Source organism: Typopeltis vanoorti, chromosome 19 (genome assembly GCF_054136105.1).
Source record: "Typopeltis vanoorti isolate ZY-2024b chromosome 19, IOZ_Tvanoo_1.0, whole genome shotgun sequence".
NCBI classification, from domain to species: Eukaryota; Metazoa; Arthropoda; class Arachnida; order Uropygi; family Thelyphonidae; genus Typopeltis; species Typopeltis vanoorti.
In genome coordinates this window covers 36,052,101-36,077,758 of record NC_143567.1, presented here as the reverse complement: position 1 = coordinate 36,077,758, position 25,658 = coordinate 36,052,101, and the positions used below count along the sequence as shown (strand labels likewise).

Sequence of the window (25,658 nt, the reverse complement as noted above, 5' to 3'; positions counted from 1 at the left end):
ATAAACTGAATAAATAAATTTATTCAGTTTACTTCCTACTGTACCAGTTTGCAATTCATTTGTTTATTTCCATATTTAATTTGCCATCATTGAGGATACAATTGATGTTTTCAATGTTTCTGCTTAATTTTGTTGTCTTTGTCTTTTTATTGCTGAATTTTATTATTATTATTATTATTATTATTATTATTATTATTATTACGTAACATCTCCAGGGAGTCCAAAGGCTCATCGAGGGAGGGGACCTGCTCTACAACTCTTCATCAACTACAACTAACCGCAACTACACCAACGCAATCTACGGCCGACCACCACCACCACTAGTATTTCCACAGACAATCACAAACATCCATTCCCACGGCGGAATTCAAACCCGCAGCCTTCTGGCTGGAGAGTGGATACGCTAACCACTTGGCCAACCAGGCCAGCATTTTCACACCAAATTTATTACAACAATTATTCAATTTAGTCAGGGGAATCTTGGAGACTTGTACTGTATTTATTCAGAAGTATAACATCATCTGCATAAAGTAAAGTGTTAAGATTAACATTGCCAATTTTGATATCAGATTTAATACCAACCATATAGATAATATTCACCCTTGTCACAAGGCTTATTTAACATCAAATCATCTTCCTGTGCTTCCTTTAATTCTAGCCGCTGACTTACAGCTTAAATAGAGACTATATTGCTTGATATAATGTTCCATTTACACCATGTAACTGTTGCATTTTGAAGAGTTTTCCTCATAGCACTTTGTCATAAGCCTTTTCCACATCTATGAAATTTAAATACAAATCCTAGTTATATTCCAAAGATTTCTCAATTTGTCTTAAACAACCTCTATTTGGCCTGAATCCAGCTTCTTCATGAAGCTTCCCTTCCACAATTTTTCGTAGCTGTTTTCTCAAGTATTCAAGAATTCAAGCATAAATTATGGCACACATCTTGCCAGGAACATTCAGTAAGGAAATACCTCTCTAATTCTCACATGGAGTTTTATTTCACAGGTGGGTACAATGAGAGCTCTGTTCCAATCATCCAGAATTCAATCCTCTGACCATGCCTTCTGAATTATGTGGTGCAGCCATTATACAACTTTAATACCTCCATATTTGAGCATTTCTGGTCAAATTTCATCTACTCAAAGTGCCTTTCCACATTTCAGGTTTTTGATGGAATTATCTACTTCAAGTATGGATATTATGGATATGTATTCCTGATATGAATATGAATGAAACACTGCTTGTTTCATTTAGCAGTCTTTCAAAATGATTACTTGAGACATTTAGAATATCTTAATCTTCAGTTTTCATGTCAATTTTATCATCTCTGATTCCTTTTACAGTGCTCTTTCCTCCATTTCAAAGTTTTTTTCAATAGTCTCTGGAATATTTTGCCATCTTCCTGATATTTATCTTCTATGTTCTTATGACTTCCCATGACTTTTGTTTAGCTAGTTTTACAGAGTGCTTCAATTACATTTTTCTCTGTATTCTCCAGGAAGCAGGAACTTTCGATATGCTTTCTTCTTTTCCTCAACTGCCTCTTTAACTTTCTGAGTCCACTATAGAGTTCTGATTTTCTATCCTTACAGACAACTTAGCTACATGTCTCTCTCTCTCTCTCTCTCTGGCTGAATCAATCAATAAACAACAAATTACATGATAACCACAATAATTAACTTTAATGAAATGCAAGTACAGATATTCACTAAAGTTAATTACTGTGGTTATCACGTAATTTGTTGTTTGTAGTCATACCACAGGTATCTTTAAAGATTGAAAAGATTGAATCAATCAATGTTTTCTTCAGGATTTGCTACTAAATCTCCAAAATTTGGTTCTTGTTTTCAAACTCTTTCACTCTTCTTCTCAATATGAAATTCAATTTTATCCTGCCTATTTCAAATCCTCTGTATACTCTTGTGTCATGAACCAGTGCATAAACATTGTTATGAACAATAACATAGTCAATGAGATGTTTCTTATTTCTTGCATCTTCTCTCCATGTGAACTTGAGCACATTTTTATGTTGGTATTAGTAATAACTAGTGCATGTCCTAAACAGAAATCCACTAGGCACTTACCATTATGATTAGCTTTGCTCTTTTCTCCAAATTTTCCCAAAATATTTCTATATGTCTAGTAATCATTTCCTACTGAGCTGTTTAGATCTCCAACAAGGATAATTTTTCCCTTTTTCTTTGTGCCAGCTACCTTCTCTAATGCCATTAAAAATCCCTCCATTTCTTCCTTAATAGAACCTCCCATGGAACCATAGGCAGAATAAGTCTCATCATCCAGTTCCACATCCTGATATTAGCTCACATCACTATACTTGACATTGCCTGCCATTCAAGCAGATTATCCTCTTATTTAGTGTTGAATACTACAGATGCTTCTTGCATCGATAGTACCAATTTTGAACTCTGATGTTGAGCAGATACAAGATCTTTGTTAAGAAATCATAAATACATTCCAAGGAAAAACTTAACTTATGCTTTTCCAGGAAAAGCACGAAACAATGCAGTTATCTTTTCCTTATTTCAAGCAATGAATAAACTATTCCACTCCCCCCCCCCTTCAGTTATGGCATTTTATACAAAAATAACAAAACTATAAAAATGATAAAAAGTTTAATTCACGAATACTAATTTCACAATGATTACAGAACTTACCCTAGATTTCTTATTAATATTATAATTCCTAGAATTCTGGAACATTAGTCTCATATCTTTACAAAATGCAACGGGATCACAATAATGGTAACTAATTAATCGTTCTTTTATTGTACTCAAATCCATGGGGGTGTCTATGATGTTCCTGTAGTCCTGTAATATAACAATAAATTATGCTGGTGTTACTTTTTGTAGTGATTTGAAAACTAATGAAAATTATGAACTAAATGTTATTTATGCAAAATTTCAAGAGATTATTCTTTTAAGGCTTAAATACATACCTATGAGCACATGCTCATAGGAAACAAAGGAAAAATTCAAACAAATGCAAATTATAAAGATTCAAGCAAATTAAACATTACATCCTGACTTTTCATTTCGATGATTGACATTAGACAGACATCTAAATGGAAAGCAAATAATGGAAAGATTGAAATCGTGTCTCAATTCGGGAACCAAGTTCAATTTTATAGTAATGTTTATGAATGCTGTAAAATGATTCAAAAAATCTGCCATCCCATTCTTTTGGCAAACCACCTGAAAACTGATAATTCATCAGCTAATAAAAAAAAAAAAAAAAAGATATTATTTGTTAGGCCAGTATCCAACCATAACTGTAAACTGTGGATGGAGTTGTAGTTGGAACACATGACAAGAATGTGTCATGTGCTCCAGAACCAACAAGAGTGAAAATATCAAATTTTTCTTAACCTTTCCCTTGCTTGTGTATAAATTGATTGTGGGTGAAATTGTACACTATTAATTAGGTGATGGGAGGAGAGGTGGTAAAGAATTTTGTAACAAATAACATCCATTATTTTTGAGAGAAATTATGTGGGAGCAATGAGGTGATGGTTTGATGGCAGACTTATCTCCTTTTATTAGGATGGGCTGAATATAAGCTTGCTTCTAAGTTATATGGATGACAGTCTCTATTGTATGTTTGCAAGACATGCACATTAAAGACAAATAGAGTTTCTGTTAATTCTACAGAATAAATTTTGAGCAAAACTGGAGATATCATCAGAAAATTTGTATCCTAAGTATTCAAGATTCTTTTGATGGCTTTCTGGAAAAAGATCAGATAAGACATGAGAAGATTTTAATCCCACACACACAAGAGGTATAAGAATCTATAGCCTATCAGTGCCGTGTGTAAGGTGCAGTAAGGACTGAAACAGAAGAAAGCAGACATTTTCTTAAAAAACTGTAAGGTGAAATTGTTGGAAAACACATCATGGGGAAGGCTGTTTCAGAAGACAGAGGTAGATGGAATAAATGAGGAAGATGAGATGAGAAACAAGTTTGATGAGTTTGCAGTTGCAATGTAAAGGGATGTTGGACAACTGCTGCTCTTATTTTTAACACACCTAATAGCAAGTGGAGGAATGATGTGTGCTGATTCACAGGAGTAGTAATCATGGAAGTACTTGTAGAAGAGACACAGAGCTGAAACACTGCATCTGTGAGAGAAAGATTGAAGCGAGCCTGTAAGGGAAGGATCATCTATGAGCGAAATTGTTCTCCTCTAGAAAGAATGCACCACCTCAAATGTGTAAACAGTATTCTAAGGGCGGGTGGATTTGTATAGGGTTAGTAGCTGGGTGGGTCTAAAGTACAAGGGGGGGTCTGGAAAGTTCTAATAACACCTAGAACAAAAATGATATTAAAGCAATTGATACAACCACAGAAAGAACATACTAGTAGCAGTTATGAAGGTAACTTATGTTCTTATACCTTCTTTTTTGTGGTTATATCAGCTGTTTTAATATCATTTTGTTCTAGGTGTTTATCAGACCCCCCCCCCCGCAACTTCTTGAGCAGAAAAGAATGCCCAGTTTTTTTTAGAAGCTGCCAGTGCAAGGAGAGTTCATCCTGTCTGGTGGCATGTATTACTAAGGATGAGGGAAGGTGAATTGAGCTCCCTTTTGCAAGAGAAAAGATAGGATTGTGTTTTAGCAGTATGGAAGGTCACTAGGTTATCCCTGCCCCGCTGAAGGACATGCAATGAATAACTAGAGGGGAAGATGGCTATCCAGTTATAGAGGGTGGCAGGTAGACCAAAGGCAGTTTGCAAAGCAGGCCTTAATGCCAAACATGATCGAAAGAGTATTGAAGGCCACTAGGTTATCCTTGCCCCCACTGAAGGACATGCAATGAATGACCAGAGAGGAAGATGGCTATCCAGTTACAGAGGGTGGCAGGGAGACCAAAGGAAAGCAGTTTGCAAAGCAGGCCTTGATGTCAAACACGATTGAAAGTCTTGGAAATATCAAGGGCACACATTTCTCTGAATCTCTCCATGGCACATGTCCAGTGATGAGTAATGTAGGTTGAGATATCAGCTGTAGATCTGGATTGGTGGAATTCATACTGGTGGTTGCTGATTCACTGGTGAGCTTCTAGGTAGTGAAGAAGTTGCCCACTGACAACTTTCTCCATTATTTCAGAGAGGATTGAGGCAATGGTAACTGGTTGGTACTTGAAAGGTAGGTTTTGTCTCTCTTTTCTGGAATGGATTGGATATATGTTAAGTATCCATGGGGTAGGTGCCAACTGAGTAAAGAAGAATAATAATAATGGAGGACAGGTGTTAGCTCTGGAGCACAACATTTGAGTTCAATAGGAGAGATGCCATTGGGAACAGATGACTTTATAGTGTTCAGGTTACCTAATATTCTTCTTATATCTTCCTGCCAAAAGGTCACAGGAGGCATATGGTGCTTAGTACTGGTATGGAAGGAGGTGATTTGGGTACTGAGTACAGGTAGCAGTAGTTGCTTCCAATGGCTTTTTGCGAGAGACCAGAAGGCACGGCTACTGTTTGGACAAGAGATGAGTTTTCTGTTATTGATATGAAGTTGGATTTGGATATCCTGATAGATTTATATTTACTGCAAGCTTCCACACAGGCTGTGTATAAAGCTTAGGTTCTTGATGCAAGTCACCTGCGGTAAGCTGAGTTTTTTTCTTCGACTGCTTTCATACATCTTCTGTTGAACCAGGGTTTTTGAAAGTGGACAGGAATTTTGGATGGAATAAGGGATGAATGCCTTCATGCCACTGTGGATGATTTCTGTAACTCACTCAGTGCAGGTTTGGGTCAGAGGAGCAGAAACAATAGTCATTCTATGGTAAAGAAGAGTAGTAGTTGTAGTTCCAGAAATCATCCCATTTTATAACTTTGCAGTGACAGAGAAAATAAGTTTGGGTGTGGTCAGAAGAGAGGGCACTTTGTGAGACTGGAAGCTTGCACAACATTGTAGTCTGAGTTGCTGATAGGACACGTAACCTCTACAGCATGTCTGGAAGGAAAACTAGTTAAAAAATGATCAAGGGTATTGGGAAAATGGAGGGGATTACCTGGAATTTTGGTAGGTAATTGATTGAATTGTGTTAGATCATTACTTACAGCAAAACCTTCTACATCACGTCCAGCTTGATCAGCAGTGTTGGAGTGTAGACATTCAGGTCACCTAGGACGATGACTTCGCTGTTTGGATAGCTGGATTGTAGATGGTTGAGTTTCATGGAGAGAAAGTTGAAGAGGTCTTTGTGGTTTTCAGATTTTGGAAACCAGTAAATGCAGCAAATGAATGTTACTAAGCTGGGCAAGGTCAAAAGCAGGGAATTCTCTAAATTTGGCATTCTCTGGCAGGCAATGTCAGAACATACAAAAGCACAGGTGCCACCTTTGTGGTGAAATGAATTGCAAAGAGTATAATTTGGGTTGGAGGTGAGGTAAACAGTGGTTGATGTAGCTATAAATTAAAGGTACCAAGAAATTATATACTTGGCTTAATCCTTTATCCAAGTGTAAGCAAACAAAGTTTGCACCTGGAGTATTTTCAGAACTGGGGTAACTCGTATAAAGAAGCTAAGACTTCACATCACTTGCCTCCTTAGTATCCCATAATGCAATGCACATCTCCTTGCAGACATGTATAATGCTATACATTATGGGAAGGGTCACTACCTAGAGCTGCAATTTGTGTTTCTGTTAAAAGAAGGAGGTCTAGTTTGGATGTCTGTAAGTGGTGATGAATATCGTTTATGTTGAAATTTATGCTGCAGATGTTTGTAAAGTGGATGTAGAAATGATTTTTTTTTTTTTTTTGCGTGAGGATCCTGGTATGTTTGGAATAAATATTGTTTGATTTGTTTGGATGAATTGGTTGTTCAGGGAGATTTATTTTGTTTGCAGTGTTGCCTTCAAAACTGTCTGTTTGTTTTGTTTTTCATTTTTGGTTTTTATTAGATGAAAGTGAAGAGTGGGGACATGCAGTGGGGATATACTTATGAACATGACACCTATACAGAGAGCGACCAGTCACCTTGCTGATTCCATAGTCTTAACAGTGCCTCCCACATACCTCAGCTACTATGAACCATTACATTGACTCACTGCAAAATGGGAGTTTCTGACCTCATCCACTTTTAGGAATGCTGAATAGCACTGCTAAATTTTAATGAATCCATTTTCATGTGAATACTTTTCCAACTGAAAAATTATTTGTATCAAAATTGGTTAATATTAAACCTTAATTTTTCTAAATTACCTTTAATATTAAAGAAAGTAAGTAAGTTAAATTACCAGTATAAAAAGTAATTACTGTGATGATAAAACAGTTATTTTTTGACCACAAGAACTATAGGAGAATGAATGACTACTATTTGGGATTTTTTTTTTGGTCAAATTTATTTTAAAACTAAGTTATACCAACTGTGGCTGTTGGCTTCATCAGGGTAAAAGATGTATAAAAAATAAGAACACTTAAATGCTAAAAACTGTTTACACTAAAACCATAAAAGTAGACACTAAACCCACAGTTTGGTGGAGATAATTTTGGTGGGATTTAATATCCCCTTAATTTAAATAATGTTACATCGCCAAAATGAAGGGCTCTTTTATTTAAGGATCTGTTTGATTTTCTAAGCAAGATTAACTTGTTGCATCAAAAAATTAAATTCACTCTAGAACTTGAGAAAGATAACCAATTACCATTTCTGGACATTTTAATCAAGAAACGAATAGATGGTAGTATCAGCCTTACAGTTTATTGCAAACCCACCAATACAGGTAGATACTTGCACTTCACTTCTTCACACCATATTTCTCAGAAACTTAGCATTGTACACATGCTAAAAAATAGAGCCTCTCATATTATGACAGATGATAAAGACTTCCAAGATATCAAATAACCTTACAAAGAATGGTTATCCTAAAAAATTGATACACAAGATTCTTTTTTGTGACTCCCCCCCCCCACAAAGACAATCTGAAGATATACATTATAATTCTACCATAGTGATTACGTTTGTGGGGACAATTTCCAATAAGATTGCCAGACTCCTTAAGCTGCATGGAATGCGAGTGGCTTTTAAACCTGCACAGACCATTCGCCAATTTTTATGATCTCCGAAAGACAGCCATCCGTTTTTTTAAATATGCCGGAGTTTACAACATACGCTGCTCGTGCGGCTTGAACTATATTGGCCAGACTTCAAGAAGTTTTGAAATCAGGAAGAAGGAACACATAGGAGACATCAATAGTAATAGAGAAGACAAATTGGGGTTAACCTTTCATTTTGCTAGGACTAACCATATGATAGGATGGGATAAAAGCTCAATGCCCTACTTAGAGGAGGACCTCTGCTCCCGAATTATAAAAGAAGCCACAACAGTTCTCCGTTCAGAACAAAACCTTAATAGAAACCACGGATTGATTTTGCCTGAGATCTGGAAGACCCTCATTAGATCTTTCAACATGCCAGAATTAAATTTTGCTACCAACTACAGAATGTTCCTACATAACGATTAGTAGATCATACACGCGCTATGCGTGTCATGTATGCATTCTTCTGCTTTTATAAATATGCAATTGTATTCAGTTCATTTTATGGTTTTAGCGTAAACAGTTTTTAGCGTTTAAGTGTTCTTATTTTTTTATACATCTTTTACCCTGACGAAACTAGTTGGTATAACTTAGTTTTAAAATAAATTTGACCAAAAAAACCCAAATAGTAGTCATTCATTCTCCTAAAGTAATTACTGTTCCTAGCTTAACAACAGATGAACCTGCTATGTTACACATTGTGAACTCTTACTTTAGCAGAGGACACACCAATACAGCAAAATACTCACAATACCAAACAATTCTTTTAGTTCTTAAGAGTTCGCTATAGTGACCGTGACATATTTCTACATCCAGTTTAAAAATTGATATATACAAAATTAACTGGTCATCCATCTCCTCAGAAATCTCACTGAAGTTGTTGTTTATACCTATTCTCTCTCTCACTCTCTTCTAAATTTCTCAACATCTAATAGTTGGTTGTTTGGTCCCATTATGAAGGAAAAAAGAAAGCCAAGAGTTGTCCCGCTATGCCTTTAAGGATTGCTGATGGCAGAGAAGTTGGAAGTCTGATTTCTGATGCTGCTATGACAGAAAAACTGTTACATTTTCTTAGGTCAGCTTTAAGCTAGGGTCCGTTAGACAGTGGTCAATTTCAAGATTGCTTGGCTTGTTAGTCAAAAAGAGAAAATAGACTATTCTTTAGATGCAATTTTCTGACTTTAGACATGTGGAATAAATTAAAGCCATGTCCATGTGGTCATTTAGATTAAATTAAGTTCAAATTATTATTATTATTATTAGACACCTCCAGGGAGTCCAAGGACTCATCGAGGGAGGGCACCTGCTCTACAGCTCTGTCTCCACCACTCAATCCACGAATGCCATCTACTGCCGACCACCACCATCACTAATTTTTCCACAGACAATCACAAACATCCATGCCCATGGCGGGATTCGAACCTGCAGCCTTTGGCTGGAGAGCAAATACGCTAACCACTCGGCCAGCCAGGCTGGCCGAGTGGTTAGTGTGTTTATTAGTGGTTATTATCATCAACCCTTGAAGATGTCATAATCGTTTGTTCAAAACCGAAAATTTTATAGGTTTTGAACAAAAAAAGAAGTGGATGATTATAGATGGCAGTTAAGTCAATGGACCAGTCTATATGGACATTTATTATTCTACATCTGATTATTTAATGTATTACTGAGAGAACTGAGTTTCAAATTTGCCACTTATAAATAATTATATTCATAAACACAAAAACATTACAAATGAAAAATTTAAACGCTGTAATACCAACCGGATATTCAAACAAGTCAACAGGATGTCGAAAAGGTGTAGAATCTTCACATTGGAAAATGACATTTAAGAAATCCAAACATTGTTGTCCCCAACTTTTTGATGTATATTGCTGGGTTTCTAAACGAACTCTTTTGCTTGGCTGCTGAGTACTTTCCTATAAATAAGAGGTAAATTAAGATAAAAATGAACAATGAATTAACTGATACATCATAACATTTATGAACACTTTTTTAAGAGATATATAATAAACCCTTTAAAGCCTTTTTTTCATTCCCCAAAATGATCTTTTTTAGTCCTAATTTTTTTTTGAAAACTGGGAGGTAGTCAGTCTCTGCCTATCACCAAAGCCAAATGCTGACTACATTTCCTATGACATTTTTGATAAAAAGAATGTTCCTAATAATAACTTGTGTGTACACATAGATGCACATGTGATTGTGTGGTCTTTGAATGAATTTGCTGAATTGTGGTATTAAAAACCTATTAAAAAACATAATTAAATAAATAAATCTGCATGCTTTTAGCATACACCACTTTTGAAGCATTATAATTTTTAACATTATTTTTTTTCCAGTTATTAATATACAACTAATAGTCAAACAGACTGCAGAACAATTTATTTTGGCAGATTTTGCATAGAGAAGTATGCATAGCAGTAATGACATCTACAAAAAAGAGTAATGCGGTAATCTGATATCATTTGCAAGTAATTTAGCCTGGAGTACATGGGTTGAGGGAGAAGCAAACCAATATCATTAATCATTGGGTGGATGAAACACAACAGCCTTTGGCTGACACATTCTTGATGTTTACAGTGCTAGTGATATGGATAATATAAGTGTTCTATAAATATATTATGAGATGAAACATGCCTGTGACTAAATTTTTGCCTCTATGATTTTTACTTGACAGATTTTAGTATAACATATTAGAAACACATGTATGTTAGAAGGAAAGCTTTGTTTGTTTGTTTGGGATTTACTGGTACAAGGACAACAGAGGTCATACTGCAACAATACAAAGGCTCAAACAGCAGACAAGAGAATAAGTAACAAAGACTTAAATAAATAACATCTTACCTACAGGAAAATTGTTAGTAATTGTAGCACATAAACAAGTATAAAAATAGGTGTAAAAGGAATGTATAAAAATAAGTATAAAAGCAGGTATTAAAAAAAAAAATCAACACTAATGCAATCTATAAATAAAACACATATACAATCTATATATGATTATAAATATTAATCCTCTCTAGAAATTTATGAACAAAATGAATACTTCAGGCATCAGATAAAATCTATCTGGGTGTATAACACTCAGACAGATCTTTAGAAGCACTAAAATAGTGATTGTGCTCATTGATGAAAATGAGAGCAGTTAAATATGATATGCCTTAATAAAACTGAAGCACAGCACTCACGCATGCACACACACAAGCATGTCATCACTAATGAATAGGAAGGAGTGTGTAAGATGACTATGACCTATGCAGAGGCAAGCAAGAACAAGTTCCTTTTTACAGACCATGTACTGACTAGACTGCCATAATTTAATTTGAGGCTTCCGTACCGCTGGGATAAACGTTTTTGTCCTATACCTTACACTAATTATATGCAGATGATGATATCCTGACAAATGAGCTGACCTAGTTGCAGTATATGCAACCTAATTTTCCTTAACCATAGTATTCCAGACTTCTTATTGCCTGCAGAGAGTTGAACGAGTCTCAATCTTATGTAGTTTAATGCAAATTCTATGGCATGCAGATCTGCAGTAAAGTTACATCTCAGTGTGACCTCAGTAGATATACTGTCTGGGAAAACAGCTGTAGACTACACTATAGCCTTTGAGTTTGAACCATCTGTGAAGATAGGTGCCAAACCCAGACATGGCTTGGGATACAACAGAGGCACACATCATGATGTAGTCTCCATAACTGAGAGAACAGATGTTGGATTCAAGAGAGAGAGAGCATGAATGGTGTTGGCATTCCAGACTTCTTATTGCCTGCAGAGAGTTGAACGAGTCTCAATCTTATGTAGTTTAATGCAAATTCTATGGCATGCAGATCTGCAGTAAAGTTACATCTCAGTGTGACCTCAGTAGATATACTGTCTGGGAAAACAGCTGTAGACTACACTATAGCCTTTGAGTTTGAACCATCTGCGAAGATAGGTGCAAAACCATAGTATTCCAGACTTCTTATTGCCTGCAGAGAGTTGAACGAGTCTCAATCTTATGTAGTTTAATGCAAATTCTATGGCATGCATATCTGCAGTAAAGTTACATCTCAGTGTGACCTCAGTAGATATACTGTCTGGGAAAACAGCTGTAGACTACACTATAGCCTTTGAGTTTGAACCATCTGTGAAGATAGGTGCAAAACCACAGTATTCTGTTCTGAGAATGAAAGAGCTGCTGGTTGATTGTGAGAAGAGTGCAATATTTGGCTAACCTCTATATAGGAAAGCTGCAAGCTGTTATGCATGAATACCACAGTGGTGTGTATTTGGTGGAGTCCATGAAATGTTGTCTGCTCTGTTATGTCCAGCTTCTAACGATGGTACAAATTCTTCCATAATGGACAAAAATTAATTTGCTATGTGGAATGGTCTGGCAGGGATTTTATTTTGGAAGCACATAATATGGACAGGTCGCAAAGGTAGTTCATTTTCTTTGATGTAAAGACTAGAAATTGGTGAAGTCTGAAATGCTCCAGTTGCAGTTCCGATTACTTGATGGTAGATAGGATCTAACCATCAAAGAGGCACATATTTAGGACTCAAAATAAGTTTTGATTTGATAAGGGCACAATACAGAAGGAGCAAACATTTATTGGGACCTCAAGAGATGGACGCTAGGGTGAAGAGGATGTTCATCACTCTTTGGCACTCATCATGCACTTGGCATGATGAGCAGCATAAATTTGTTTGTCAAATACAAGTCCCAAGAACTTGGCTTTTGTTGCAATTGGAATTACATCTCATCCTAGTCTTACTTCTCCACCAGGGTGAAGATCATGTCTACTACAAAAATGTAAATCACCAGAAGTTTTCTGAGGTGTAAGAAAACTTCTTACACCTCAGAAAACTTTCAAAATGTGCATTTGTAAGCACATTTTGAAACATGGTCAATCGGTTGTTCAGCTGTTTTATGATGACCTCTGTAAAAATCTCTCATAATTGTTTTACTTGTAATGTTCTTTTTTTACGGTATCATATATGATGAGTAAAAATTTCATTAAAAAATTCACACATTTTGCATTTTGTAATGAAACTGTACAGGAACTGCCATGTGTTAAGCGGTAGCATAGCAAAAGGAGACTTAAATATAGTTATAAGTAGTAAAGTTGCTTACCATATATTGTAATCCTTAAGGAATATCACAGAAATTATATATGTATAATATTGTATGCTTGTTTACAAAAGTGTTTGTATGTCACCCTATTATTGCACAACATTTGAGTGCTGCAGTAATGGCAGTCCATTACTGCAGCACTCAAATGTTTATCAAACTTAAGTGTTTATCACTTAAATTTTGCTCTGAATCTCGTTATCAGGCATGCACATTATCTGTTGTTTTAAGAACTGCTGTCACTGAGTAATATGTATGCTAGCAAGAAAAGAGTAGGTAAGCAGCAAAAGGAAAGCCAGAGTCTAATAAATTACCAAGTTCTCTAATCTCAGAAGAGTTTTTATATGTTCCAAGAAGAAAAGTGGAACTGGTAGTAAAGTTCCTTTTATTGGAAGTGAATTTGGAACTGTTTAATTAATGTATTCCTATTGTTTGAGTGAGTTTTCTTCATGTCTACGTCAGCAAAAATTGATGTTTAAGGAAACTTGCTTACCGAAAGAAGATATATATGTAAGTATATTAGTTAAGTGAGACTTTTTAATTTGATTGGTGTAGTCTAAGGAATTTGAAAGATAAGTGAGAGTGAATAAATGATTAAAATTTACTATTTTTATAATTGAGCTTCATTCTTTGAATATACACAACATGATCAATGAAGTCAATGCACCATCACAGATACTAATCTGAAACATTCTAACCAACTAAAATAAAAGTACAAACTATCTTACTCCCAAACTGACTTTAATATATAGGTTGGATATAGGTGGGGAATAACAGAATTGAAGCAATCAAGCTTCAAACATAACCTGCATATTACATGAATAACAGAAGATGGCAAAGTCATTCATAAAGAGGAAATTACTTAAATTTGCAGGGAGTTGTCTAGTTATAAAGTTAACCTGATTGCAAAAAATGATAGTATTTACTGAACCTTTTGGGATTCTCGCCTCTTGAACATATAGTTAGGAAAGATTGGTTCCCACATGGAATATTTGGTTAGAGAAAAAGTTCTTGATAAGAAGAGGAAGGGTTCCATCTATGACCAAAGTTGTGTATGTTTTCAGCATCAAAAATCTCCATGCAGAGTTGTATGCTTTCTTTATATCAAAGAAAATTTCATACTAAATGCTCGTGCTTTCAGAAGGCATCTCTAATGGATGCTTCCAGTCAAACTAGATAATCAATTGTTGAATGATATATGTGGAGATCAGACTATGTTCTGTAAAAAAAGAGGCTCTCTTTTACCAGAAACCTAAAAGATGAAACTCTCACCCTCTCCAGGATTTTACACAGGCAGCAGTCAGAGCAACTGGACTAATGTTAGTTTAAATTTTTGGTTCCTTCCCTGGCTAAGGAAGGGCAATAATTATTATATTTTCTAGGATTCCAGAAACATATTCTCACAGATAATTTTGTTGAACAGATAGAGGCTGACATTAAAAGATGTTCAATCATCTTATAATGGATTGTTGTCTGGTCCAACAGTTGGGCAACATTTTAGCAAATTAGTTTTCTGTTCTTGTTTTGTGAATAGCCTGTTGTAATCTTCCATACTGTCTGAAGAGAACAGAATTTGGTACTCTGCTTTTTTGGGACAGTAGCTTGGGGAAATAAGAAGATAGTGCTGATAATTTGGGAAAAAATCTTTTGAAGAATAATAAAAATGCTACTGGGTGAGCAATTTTATATCCAGTCTTCAAGGACAGAAAGTGGATGAGTGGTATATCTTCCCTTCATTTTCCATATTTTCTCTCAGAACTCTTTGGTATTAGTTGATCTGGTTATACAGGATGTGTATAGCATTCAGTCTTTCTGGCTCCAATGAAGTCATATCCTGCTAGGGAAAGTATGCTTGAAAGCAATAAGATGTGCTGCTGTGAGGTATCTGCAAAGATACCCAAGCTTTGTTCTGAGCTTCCTTGGTTAGTATGTAATCAGCATTCCAGCATGGTTCAGGAAAAAGTGGAAATTGACTACGCATTTTAGGTATTGCACTAGCAGCAACTTGCATAATATGCAAAAAGATATTGCATGATTAACTGTGGCACTGAGAGGAGACGAGTTGACTCACATCATCAAAATTCTGCTAAGGAAGATTATGTAAGCATGCTATCAAGGGTATTGTGATACCATTGATAGTGGTAGAAAATATTGAACGGTCTGAAGGTCAAATTCCAGATGACTGGAATAGAATGTTCATAGTATGCATTTATATAAAAAAAATCAATTCAGGCCACCAAAGGTTGTCAGAAACAGGTTTTCAATCCAAGATGGTTAAGAAATGATGTGAATATTACAAGTATCACTATTTAAGTTTTCATTCAGCTGTAATTAAGAATTGAAAGAGTTACAGGAAAGTGATCTGGTGTAAAGTCAGGTGTGAAACAAGGGTTCACACTATTGCCACTTATTCATCATCTAAATCTTTTTGACTAAAAGGTAATTTAGCTAGTCTCATATGGAGGTAGAGGGGTTTTCCACCCAGAAACTCAGTTTTTTCATCCTTCAGAACAGACAAACTGGCCATGTGAACATGCATGGATTTACAATGAATACTTATGACAATATGTGGAAGAGATAGGGTTCTCACCACATGTCATTATGCCTGTAGTCAACCATAAGTTACATTATGGCAGTCAACCTTCTGGATAGGAGATGGCACATGAATGGAATGGGATATGGATTGCATTATGAAGGAAATTAGCATTAAACCTGAATTTGGAGATATTAATCTCAGTTCTTTCTTTATGCAGATGGTGTTGTAAAACAGATTGTCAAAGACTGGAGACCCCAGATATGAGATTTCTGAGAAAAATTAGGGGAGCAAATAAACAGCATCAATTACTAAATCACTTAAGGAATTGACATGCATAAGAATATAAATTAAATTACACTTTAATAAATATTTCCGATATTTCGGCAACGTCACGTGCATGTAGGCACCAAAACACAGTAACTGAGAATGAAGTGAGGAAGCTATTGTTCTCCTAAAAGTCCTGATGGTGCCCCCCTCCCCCCCTAGCGGACTATGTAGGTGTTCTTGGCCATTGAACTGAAGGTCTGCTGATGTAAGCCTCCCAAATTTGGGAACAGTCTCATGCAAACCAAATTTGTTGAGGTTTGGAGAGTTTCTTAAGGCTGAGGCTGATTCCATGAATAGTCTTTCGAATTTGAACTTGCAACGGTGTATTATTATTATTACGGGCAACTCCAAGGAGTCGACAGACTCATCGAGGGAGGCCCTAACATCATGTCAAGAACAACTATTCGTCCTTCACACAGTATCTATCATACCTCACCTGAAACTCATTCACGGTCATAGCACTCACAACAAGCTCTGGCAGCTTATTCCAATCATTTACCACTCTCCAAGTAAAGAACCTAGCTCTAACACCCCTGTTAACCACATTTTTGCCCGGCTTCCATGTATGGCCCCTAGTCCTCCCAACACCAGTCCTATTTTCAAAAATATCTTCTGGATTAATTTTATAGAAACCCTTCAGTAATGTGAATGTCTCAATCATACACCCCTTTTCCACCTATCAATCAATTTTTGCAACCCACAAATCTTCAATCTGTTCTCATAAGGTTCATTCCACAGACCTGCCACCATCTTGGATCCTCTCCACCTCCTCCCCATCAAGAAGAAACTCTGGCACCCATATCTGGGCACAGTAGTCCAGATGGGGTCTTATCATGTCTCGATATAGAGGAACAATAACTTGTTTGTCTCTGCTCGTTAAAGTATTTTTCGGTAACCAAGTGATTTGATGAGCTGATTTAGCCACTTTTGCAATGTGCCCCTTAAACTTCAACTCTCTATCCACCAACACTCCCAAATCCCTGGCCTCATCAATCTCTCCTGGAGTATGGTTCCACCAATATGATATACTGCTGCTAATCTTTTCACATCAAAATGCATAACCTTACACTTTGTCACATTAAATTGACATCCATTTTTCTTAGCCCAGTCCTCCAAACTATCCAAATCATCCTGCAAAATTTTGACATCCTGTGCACTCACAATTGCTCTACCCAACTTTGCATCATCAGCAAACAAGTGAACACTTCCTCTCAGATCCTCTCCTATATCGTTAATAACAAATTGAAAAGTAGTGGTCCAAGAACAGAACCCTGCGGTGCACCACTAGTCACAAGCCGTCTTTTGGACTCCACTCCTGAATAAACCACTCTCTTGTATCTCTCCATCAACCACCCTCCTATCCATCTCACCAACCCTATATTATCCCTATCAGTTTACTGATTAGAGTTCTATGTGGTATCCTATCAAAGGCCTTGGCAAGGTCCAGTATAATCACTGAAAACCCATTACCCTTATCCAGTTCAGTCGTTACTGTGTTATAAAACATGAGCAAATTACTGAGGCATGATCTACCCTTCACAAAACTATGTTGTTCCCCATACAGCATCCCATTTTCATCTATCCAGTCCTGTATTCTTCTCTTGACTAGTTTCTCCAAGACCTTGACAACGATTCCTGATATGTTAATCAGTCGGTAATTTACAACAGCAGTCTTGGAACCTCCTTCATGCAGTGGAACTATTTTCCCCTCTTTCCACCCTTTCGGGACTAACTCAGATCAGAGACTCAGATTAAACAGAATGGTCAAGGGTACTGACAGTTCTTTAGCCACTTCATGTACGACATGAGCTGGTATACCATCCAATCCCACAGATGTACTGACATTGAGGTTTTGTAATAGACTATTCACCTCCACCTCATTCACCACAATCTCTGTATAAACTTTTGGTTCATTCATTTCTGCAATGTCACCACCTGGATGATATACTCTTGCAAAGTGCTCGCTCAAAGTAATTCAACTATATCAACTGATTCAGTTACCTCCCTACCATCGGCATTCTTTAAAATCATTCTGCCATATACATTTTTTCTTCTACTTGCAACATATCGAAAAAACTGTTTAGGATTGTCTTTAGCCTGCATGGCCAATGTTCTTTCGTAATCATTTTTTGCTTTTCTTACCACGCTCGTTACCTTTCTGGCCTGTGCTTTATATTGTTCATGGGCCTGCAGGTCACCTTTCTCCTTAAATTCCCTCCACAGTTTTTTTTTTTTTTTTTTTTTTTTTTTTTTTTTTTTTTTTTTTGTAGCTCAAGCTTAATGGTGTTATTCATCCATTTAACTCCTACTTGATTTATTATTCAGACTCTAAGTACATAGTCAGCCACTGCTTCATGCAAACACTTCTTAACCGCCTCCCATGCACTGTCAACTTCTAGCCCTTGCAGTTTTACATGCCATGGCACTGTACCAGTCAATCTCCTAAGCTTGTCATACTTACCAGCACGATAATTCCACATGTACCCTGTCTTAATTGTAAATTCCATGCCTTTAGTCACCTCCCAAGTCAAGACCCTATGATCGCTCTCGCCAATTGGTGGCAATGTGGTCATATTCTTTACAGTCAAATTCTCAGATGCAATTACTAGGTCAAGAACTCTCTGACCCCTAGTATTTTCCATTGCATGCTGTCGCAGATAGTTATCCCTTAATAATTGCATAAAATCCAATTCCTTCCTCCCACGTGTCCTCTCCTCCTTCCAATCAATGTTACCATAGTTGAAATCTCCCATAATAATTACCCTCCTTCCACTCATTTCTTCTATTTGTTTATGCATACTATCTCCACCATCTATTTCATCACCTGGTCTATAGCAGCACCCAACTGTATATTTTGTTTTCTGCTAGTTTCAATCTCACACCAAATAGCCTCAAATATGCTCTTTTCTCTATCCTGCAGTTCCACTTCTATTCTTCTTGGCTGTAGCTCATCAGCTATCATCAATAACACTCCTCCACCCATTTTATTCTCCCTGTCACTCCTGAACACACTATACCCCTCACATTCAATCCCACTAGCTGTGTCATCTTCTGTCAGCCATGTTTCACTAATGCCAATAACCTGTGGTCTGGAAGTGCCAACCAAGGCCAAAAATTCTTCCTTCTTGTTCCTAATACTTCTGACATTTGTATACATGAACTGAAGAAGCCGATTTGTCCCATCCCTATTTTGATGCCTTATACTAACTATCCCATTCTGATTTGTGGTCTTTCCTACTCACTTGGGCATATTACACACATTCACATACTCAACTGTCTCCCTAAAATCTGCATATCTACTTCCCATCCCCCTTAATAACTCTAGTTTTCCCTGGTTCTATACATTTACTTCCACCACATTCGACAACACCTTTTCAAGGTAATTAGTTTACGGAATTAACAACGTATATAAAGTATATTAATTAAAGATAACTTTAATGAATAACTTCTATATTTCGGCAATGTCACATTGTCATCTTCGGGAACATAAAGATATGGTATGTGCACTCAGGAACTAACACAAAGCGAATGAGGAAGAAAGCAAGAAACTAATATTGTTCCTAAAGTCCTAATGGTGCCCCCTTGCAGGCTAATTTGGTAGTCTTGGCAGTTGGGCTGAAGTTCTCATAATGAAAGTCTCCCAAATTTGGGGCAGTTTCATGCACCCAAATTTGTTGAGGTTAGGAACGTTTTTTAGAGCTGCTGAAGATTCTTTGAATAATCTTTTGTATTTAAACTTGCTGCGATGGATTATTACTATTATTATTACTATTACTATTATTACGGGCAACTCCAGGGAGTCATTAGACTCATCGAGGGAGGCCCCAAATCATATTCATCACAACTATTTGACATTCATACAGTATCTATCATACCTCGCCTTAAACTCATTCACTGTCACAGCATCCACCACAGACTCAGGGAGCGCATTCCACTCATTCACTACTCTAAAAGTAAAGAACCCAGCTCTAACACCTTTACTAACCACACTTTTGCCCAGTTTCCATGGATGTCCCCTAGTCCTCCCACAACCAGCCCTGTTCTCAAAAATATCTTCTGAATTAATTTTATAGAAACCCTTCAGTAATTTGAATGTCTCAATCATATCTCCCCTCCTCCGCCTATCAACCAATTTTTGCAACCCACAAATCCTCAACCTGTTCTCATACGGTTCATTCCACAGACCTGCTATCATCTTGGTCACTCGCCTCTGGATCCTCTCCACCTCCTCCCCATCAAGAAGAAACCTAGGTGACCAAATCTGAGCACAGTAGTCTAGATGGGGTCTTATCAAGGCTCGATAGAGAGGAACAATAACCTGCTTGTCTCTACTTGTCAACGTATTCTTCAGCAACCAAGTGATTTGATGAGCTGTTTTGGTTTTTTTTTGTTTTCTTCCAACGGATTTTATGGTGGGTATCTAAGGCATGGTCTGCCAGCCCAGAGCGGCTGTACTGGTGAAATCGGATGTAGTCTTGGTGTTCTGAAATCCTGATATTTGTTGTTCTGCCTGTTTGGCCAAAGTAGGACAATTTGCAGCTGCAAGGGACCTGGTATACACCATTAATTAATATACTTTATATGCGTTGTTAATTCCGTAAACTAATTACCAATTATGTCTAACCAACGTATAAGTCTTACTACTAGAAACACCTTTTCAAGTCTCTGCACACCAAATCCATTCAAGTGTAATCCATCCATTTTATATAAATCCTTTCACCTATCGAACTCATTCCACACCACTCATCAAACATAATTCACGCATAAAGTCATTAGCAATTATGGCCCTCCTATACTCTTCACTGTCATGCCGTGGCAACAGACTCACCACCATCCTAACTCTCTCACTCTTTTCTTTAGCTACCTCAAGCAATTTCTTCACATCCTCACTCATAGCCTTTTTGTTTCCTTTCAAATCATTTGTACCCGCTACCACTATCAGTTCCTTCACCTGCTGTTTTTGCATTCTAATTGACTCGCTTACATTCTTTATGGTCGCAGCGGGTTGGTATGATTTTGTTAAACTCTCAACTAACACACCTCTTACTAGGGAATCTCCATACAACACACGCTCTTTCATTTTGTTTACACTCACTATCATACCCTTATTTTTTCTATCATTCTTTTGCCGATTATTAGTCGCTACGCTTGTTAAAGATTTTTGCCAACATTCCAGTTGCTGGTTTACTACATGTATTGCTCCGCGTAATACAGCTATTTCACTCATTGCGTCAGTTTCATCATTTTATTTTCCGATGATTCATTCAATCGTTCTGTATGCTTAACTTCATTCTCTCTTACAATGCCACTCTCACAGCTATACCACCTCGCAAATATCCCCATTCATACCTCTAATATCGATGTTATCCGCGTAATAGAGCTATTTCACTCATTGCATCAGTGTCATCATTTTTATTTTCCGATGATTCATTCAATCGTTCTGTATGCTTAACTTCATTCTCTCTTACAATGCCACTCTCACAGCTATACTACCTCGCAAATATCCTCATTCATACCTCTAATACCACTGTTATCTAGATTCTCACTTTCGACAATGTTATCACTCACACGACCTGAAACACTCTTTAAATCCTCACATTCTTTACACTTTTTGCACACATTCACTCCACAATCATTGTTTAACCAGACTCCAACCGCTCTCCTCGATGCATACATTTCACAAACGGTACACTGAATCAAGTCTTTTAAGTTAAGATTTTCAGACAAATATGGCGACCTGGATGCCATCTTTGTATTTCTCTTTATGGGAGCCATGTGCACAGATAACACAGTCCAACACAATTTTTGCTGACTTTTATACGAGACTTGTTTTTTACTAATTTGGGTGTGCTGATTTCAAATATCAAACCCATTTTTCTCTATCACGTCAGGTTTTTATTCTATGGCATTTTCTTTTTGCTAATTTGTAAGTTTTTGATAGTTTTAAGGAGGCAGTACTATTCAGAGGATCAAAAAAAAATCGATTTTTTAATATTATTTTCTGAAAGTATGTACTTTTAAAAATCTGTTCCTAACTTTTTATCAAGAAATTTGAAAAATTCCCGAAGATATAGCCTATTATTCAAAGCGGTGCGCAGATCAGAATCGGAGCACTCACTGCTCTCGCTTGTTAGTAAATGAATAAATGCGTAAGAACCTGCAACGGCACGTACTGGCACTTTGAATGCGAGAGAGGCCGATAATTAGATATAACAACTTAACAATATTCGTTAAAAATTACAAGAATATTTATAAAAAAATAACAATTTGTAGCAATTTCTGCTGTGTGTTCTATTTTGGCAATCCCTTTGAATACTCCAACAGTAGTCGGCCATCATGTGAGAATCCCATCTTCCTTGGTACTGATCTTCCATAGTTTTTAAGTCTTGATGAAATCTTTCGCCTTGTTCATCGCTTACAGCACCTAAATTCTTGGGAAATCTATCAAGATGACTGTATAGGAAATGAAACTTTATGCTCATGTTGCAACCTAGCATTGTTTCCACTAGATCTTTGTAATTGCACGCTTTTTTGTTTCCAAGAAAATTATTCGCAACCATCGTAAATGAAGTCCAGGCCTCTTTCTCAATTTCGTTCATAGAGTTGATGAAATTTGGGTCTCTCATTAAAGTTCTAATTTGCAGCCCATCAAATACACTGGCTTTAATTTTTTCATAACTAAGTCGTGGAAATTTTTCACATATGTATTGGAAACAGTCACCTTGTAAATCTAAAGCTTTAACATACTGCTTCATAAGACCTAGTTTGATGTGTAGAGGTGGAAAAATGATTTTTTCTCTGTCGATTAAAGGTTGATTTATAACAGTCTGCTCTCCAACATTTAAGGATATTCTAAGAGGCCAATGTTTCTGACTCCAGTGTTGGTTTCTAGCTCGACTATCCCAAAAGCATAGAAAACACAGAAACTTTGTATATCCTCTTTGAAATCTAAGTAAAAAGTTCACCATTTTAAGATCCACACAGATGATCCAGTTATGGTCTGTATATTTTAATAACTTCAGAACCTTTTTAATGTCCTCATATGTTTCCTTTAAGTGGACTGAATGGCCAATAGGAATTGAGCCATATACATTCCCATTGTGTAGTAAGACACACTTGAGACTTCTGCTTGAACTGTCGATAAATAAATGCCACTCATTTGGATAATATTGTACAACACTCATTTCAGTTAGTAAACTTGACACATTGTTACAGTAAACAAACCCACACTCGTGTTTAAAATATTGTACAAGATTACTTTCCCTGCTACGATAAAAACTTATCTTCATATCTTGCTCCAGTAAGTTTTTTCATTTAATCTTGAAGCTAACAATTCCGATGATTCCTTTGATAGGCCCAAATCTCTTACTAAGTCATTCAATTCCGCTTGAGTAAAACGTTGCAGTCCAGAACTAGAAATTAAATTTTCATTGTCTAAATCAACATCCAGGTCTTGCTCCTCAAGAACATCTGGCATATCACGATCATGCTCGTTCTCAAGTAAAGGAAGTCCTTTATAAATTGGCATGGCTATTTCATTGGAATGAGCAACTGGCTGAATTGCTGAGTCGAGATTTGGATACACAATTTTTTCTTATTCTTCTTATTATAACCAGAAGTCTGAACTAAACAAAAATAGCAATCATCTATGTGATTTTTCGGTTCATGCCAAATCATTGGAATGCCAAAAGCTAATTTTTGGTGTTTTCCCTTGCTCCACTGTCGTAAATTTTCTACACGACTTACACACTTTATTTGGAGCCCATGAATTGTCCTGATCTGCAAGTTTTACGTCAAAGTATGCAAAGTACACTTTCTTAACGAAATCAGTAATATTCGTCCTTTGACTGGAAACAGTAAAGCTGCCACAAATGTAGCAGAAGGAATCTAAACTATTGACATGTTTTCGAGTAGTAGACATGATGTATTTTCTTCACTGCCGACTAACATGCAATTAACAAGACAAAAAAAACTAGAGACTTTATTGAAACATTATAAGCGCTCATCATACTTTCACGATCGATTAACGATTGGCTGATTTCGATCGTTCTTTGTCAGCTATGACGCATATAGCATTCATTTGTTTTAGGCAGTTGTCATCGCCTACTTTTCATCACCTAAATGTATTAGGTCGGTTATCGGCCTCTCTCGCATTCAAAGCACCAGTACGTGCCGTTGCAGGTTCTTACGCATTTATTCGTTTACTAACAAGAGCAGTGAGCGCACCGATTCTAATCTGTGCACCGCTTTGAATAATAGGCTATATCTTTGGGAATTTTTTGAATTTCGTGATAAAAAGTTAGGAACAGATTTTTAAATGTACATACTTTCAGAAAATAATATTAAAAAATCGATTTTTTTGATCCTCTAATAGTACTGCCTCCTTAAAACTATCAAAAACTTACAAATTAGCAAAAAGAAAATGCCATAGAGGAAAAAATCTGATGCGATAGAGAAAAATGGGTTTGATATTTGAAGCACCCAAATCCAAATTAGTAAAAAACAAGTGTCAGATCATAATCAGCATAAAAAAATTTTTTTTTTGTTGGCTAGTGTAATCGATCTATCAATCTATTATTCATTTTAATTCATCAATTTTTACTCAAAATATCACTTATCTGGTCAGGAGCTATCCTCAGACACTACATACCATATAGCCATTTAGTGGCTAATTGTTTCTTTCTTCCACCATATTCTGTGGCATGTATCCAGAGCATGGTCTGCAAGACCCAAGTGGCCGTACATGTGAAACCGGATGTAGTCCCTGTGTTCTGAAATTCTGATATTCGCTGTCCTGCCTGTTTGGCCAAAGTAAGACAGTTTACAGCTGCAAGGGACTTGGTATACACCAGGTAGGTCTAGAGCAGTGGTCGCCAAAGTGGTCAATATAATAACCCCTAGGGGTAGATATAACATTGTTAGGGGTCAATTGGGGTCGATAGAAAAATATAAGACATCATTGTATGGGTAATATTTAATTCGGTTAACTTGGATTACCTCCATCCTGAATGACAATGCAATTAAGAGTGAATCGTAGGAACAGTGACATGAATAAGACCTGTAAGATGGAGCAGGGTCATGAAAATAGTTACGGAGGCCAATCAAGTTGGCCAAAATGACATTTTTACCAATAAACGGATGTCCGTGGTTCCCGCCCAGTCGGCGCGGCAAGAGCGAGATGGCAACACGTGCACTGTTGCTTATTTACTTATACTTACACGTATTCGATCCCAGTCTCATTTTTGCACATCGACATACAAGTGAGTGTTAATGTTCTAAAATTCATCAACATACATATTATAATTCAATCGTTATTCATTCACGAACTAAACTTCTCTATGTTGAAGAATTGAGAAGGGCTGGTAGTAATACCAGTGATATTAATACCAGTATATTAATATCACTAGTAATACCAGTGATATTACTAGTGATAAGTAACAGTAGTAGTAATAGTAATATAATAATATATACTATATTATACATACAATAAACACTGTAACCATAAAATAAACAATCTAAAAACTCACATAAGCATCTTTTTCGCTTGTCCTATTATAATTATGTAATAGTAAAATAGAGGGGGTCGATAAAACATCAAG

General features: G+C 36.6%; 1 protein-coding gene across 1 annotated transcript in view; it reads right to left on the bottom strand.

Annotated features, from left to right (window-relative positions):
• Positions 1-25,658, bottom strand: part of BRWD3 (bromodomain and WD repeat-containing protein) — a 451,316-nt gene that overhangs the window by 49,062 nt on the left and 376,596 nt on the right. The window contains 2 exon segments of the mRNA XM_090409588.1: positions 2,682-2,834; positions 9,841-9,996. Of these exon segments, the coding sequence (XP_090265714.1) occupies positions 2,682-2,834; positions 9,841-9,996 (309 nt within the window).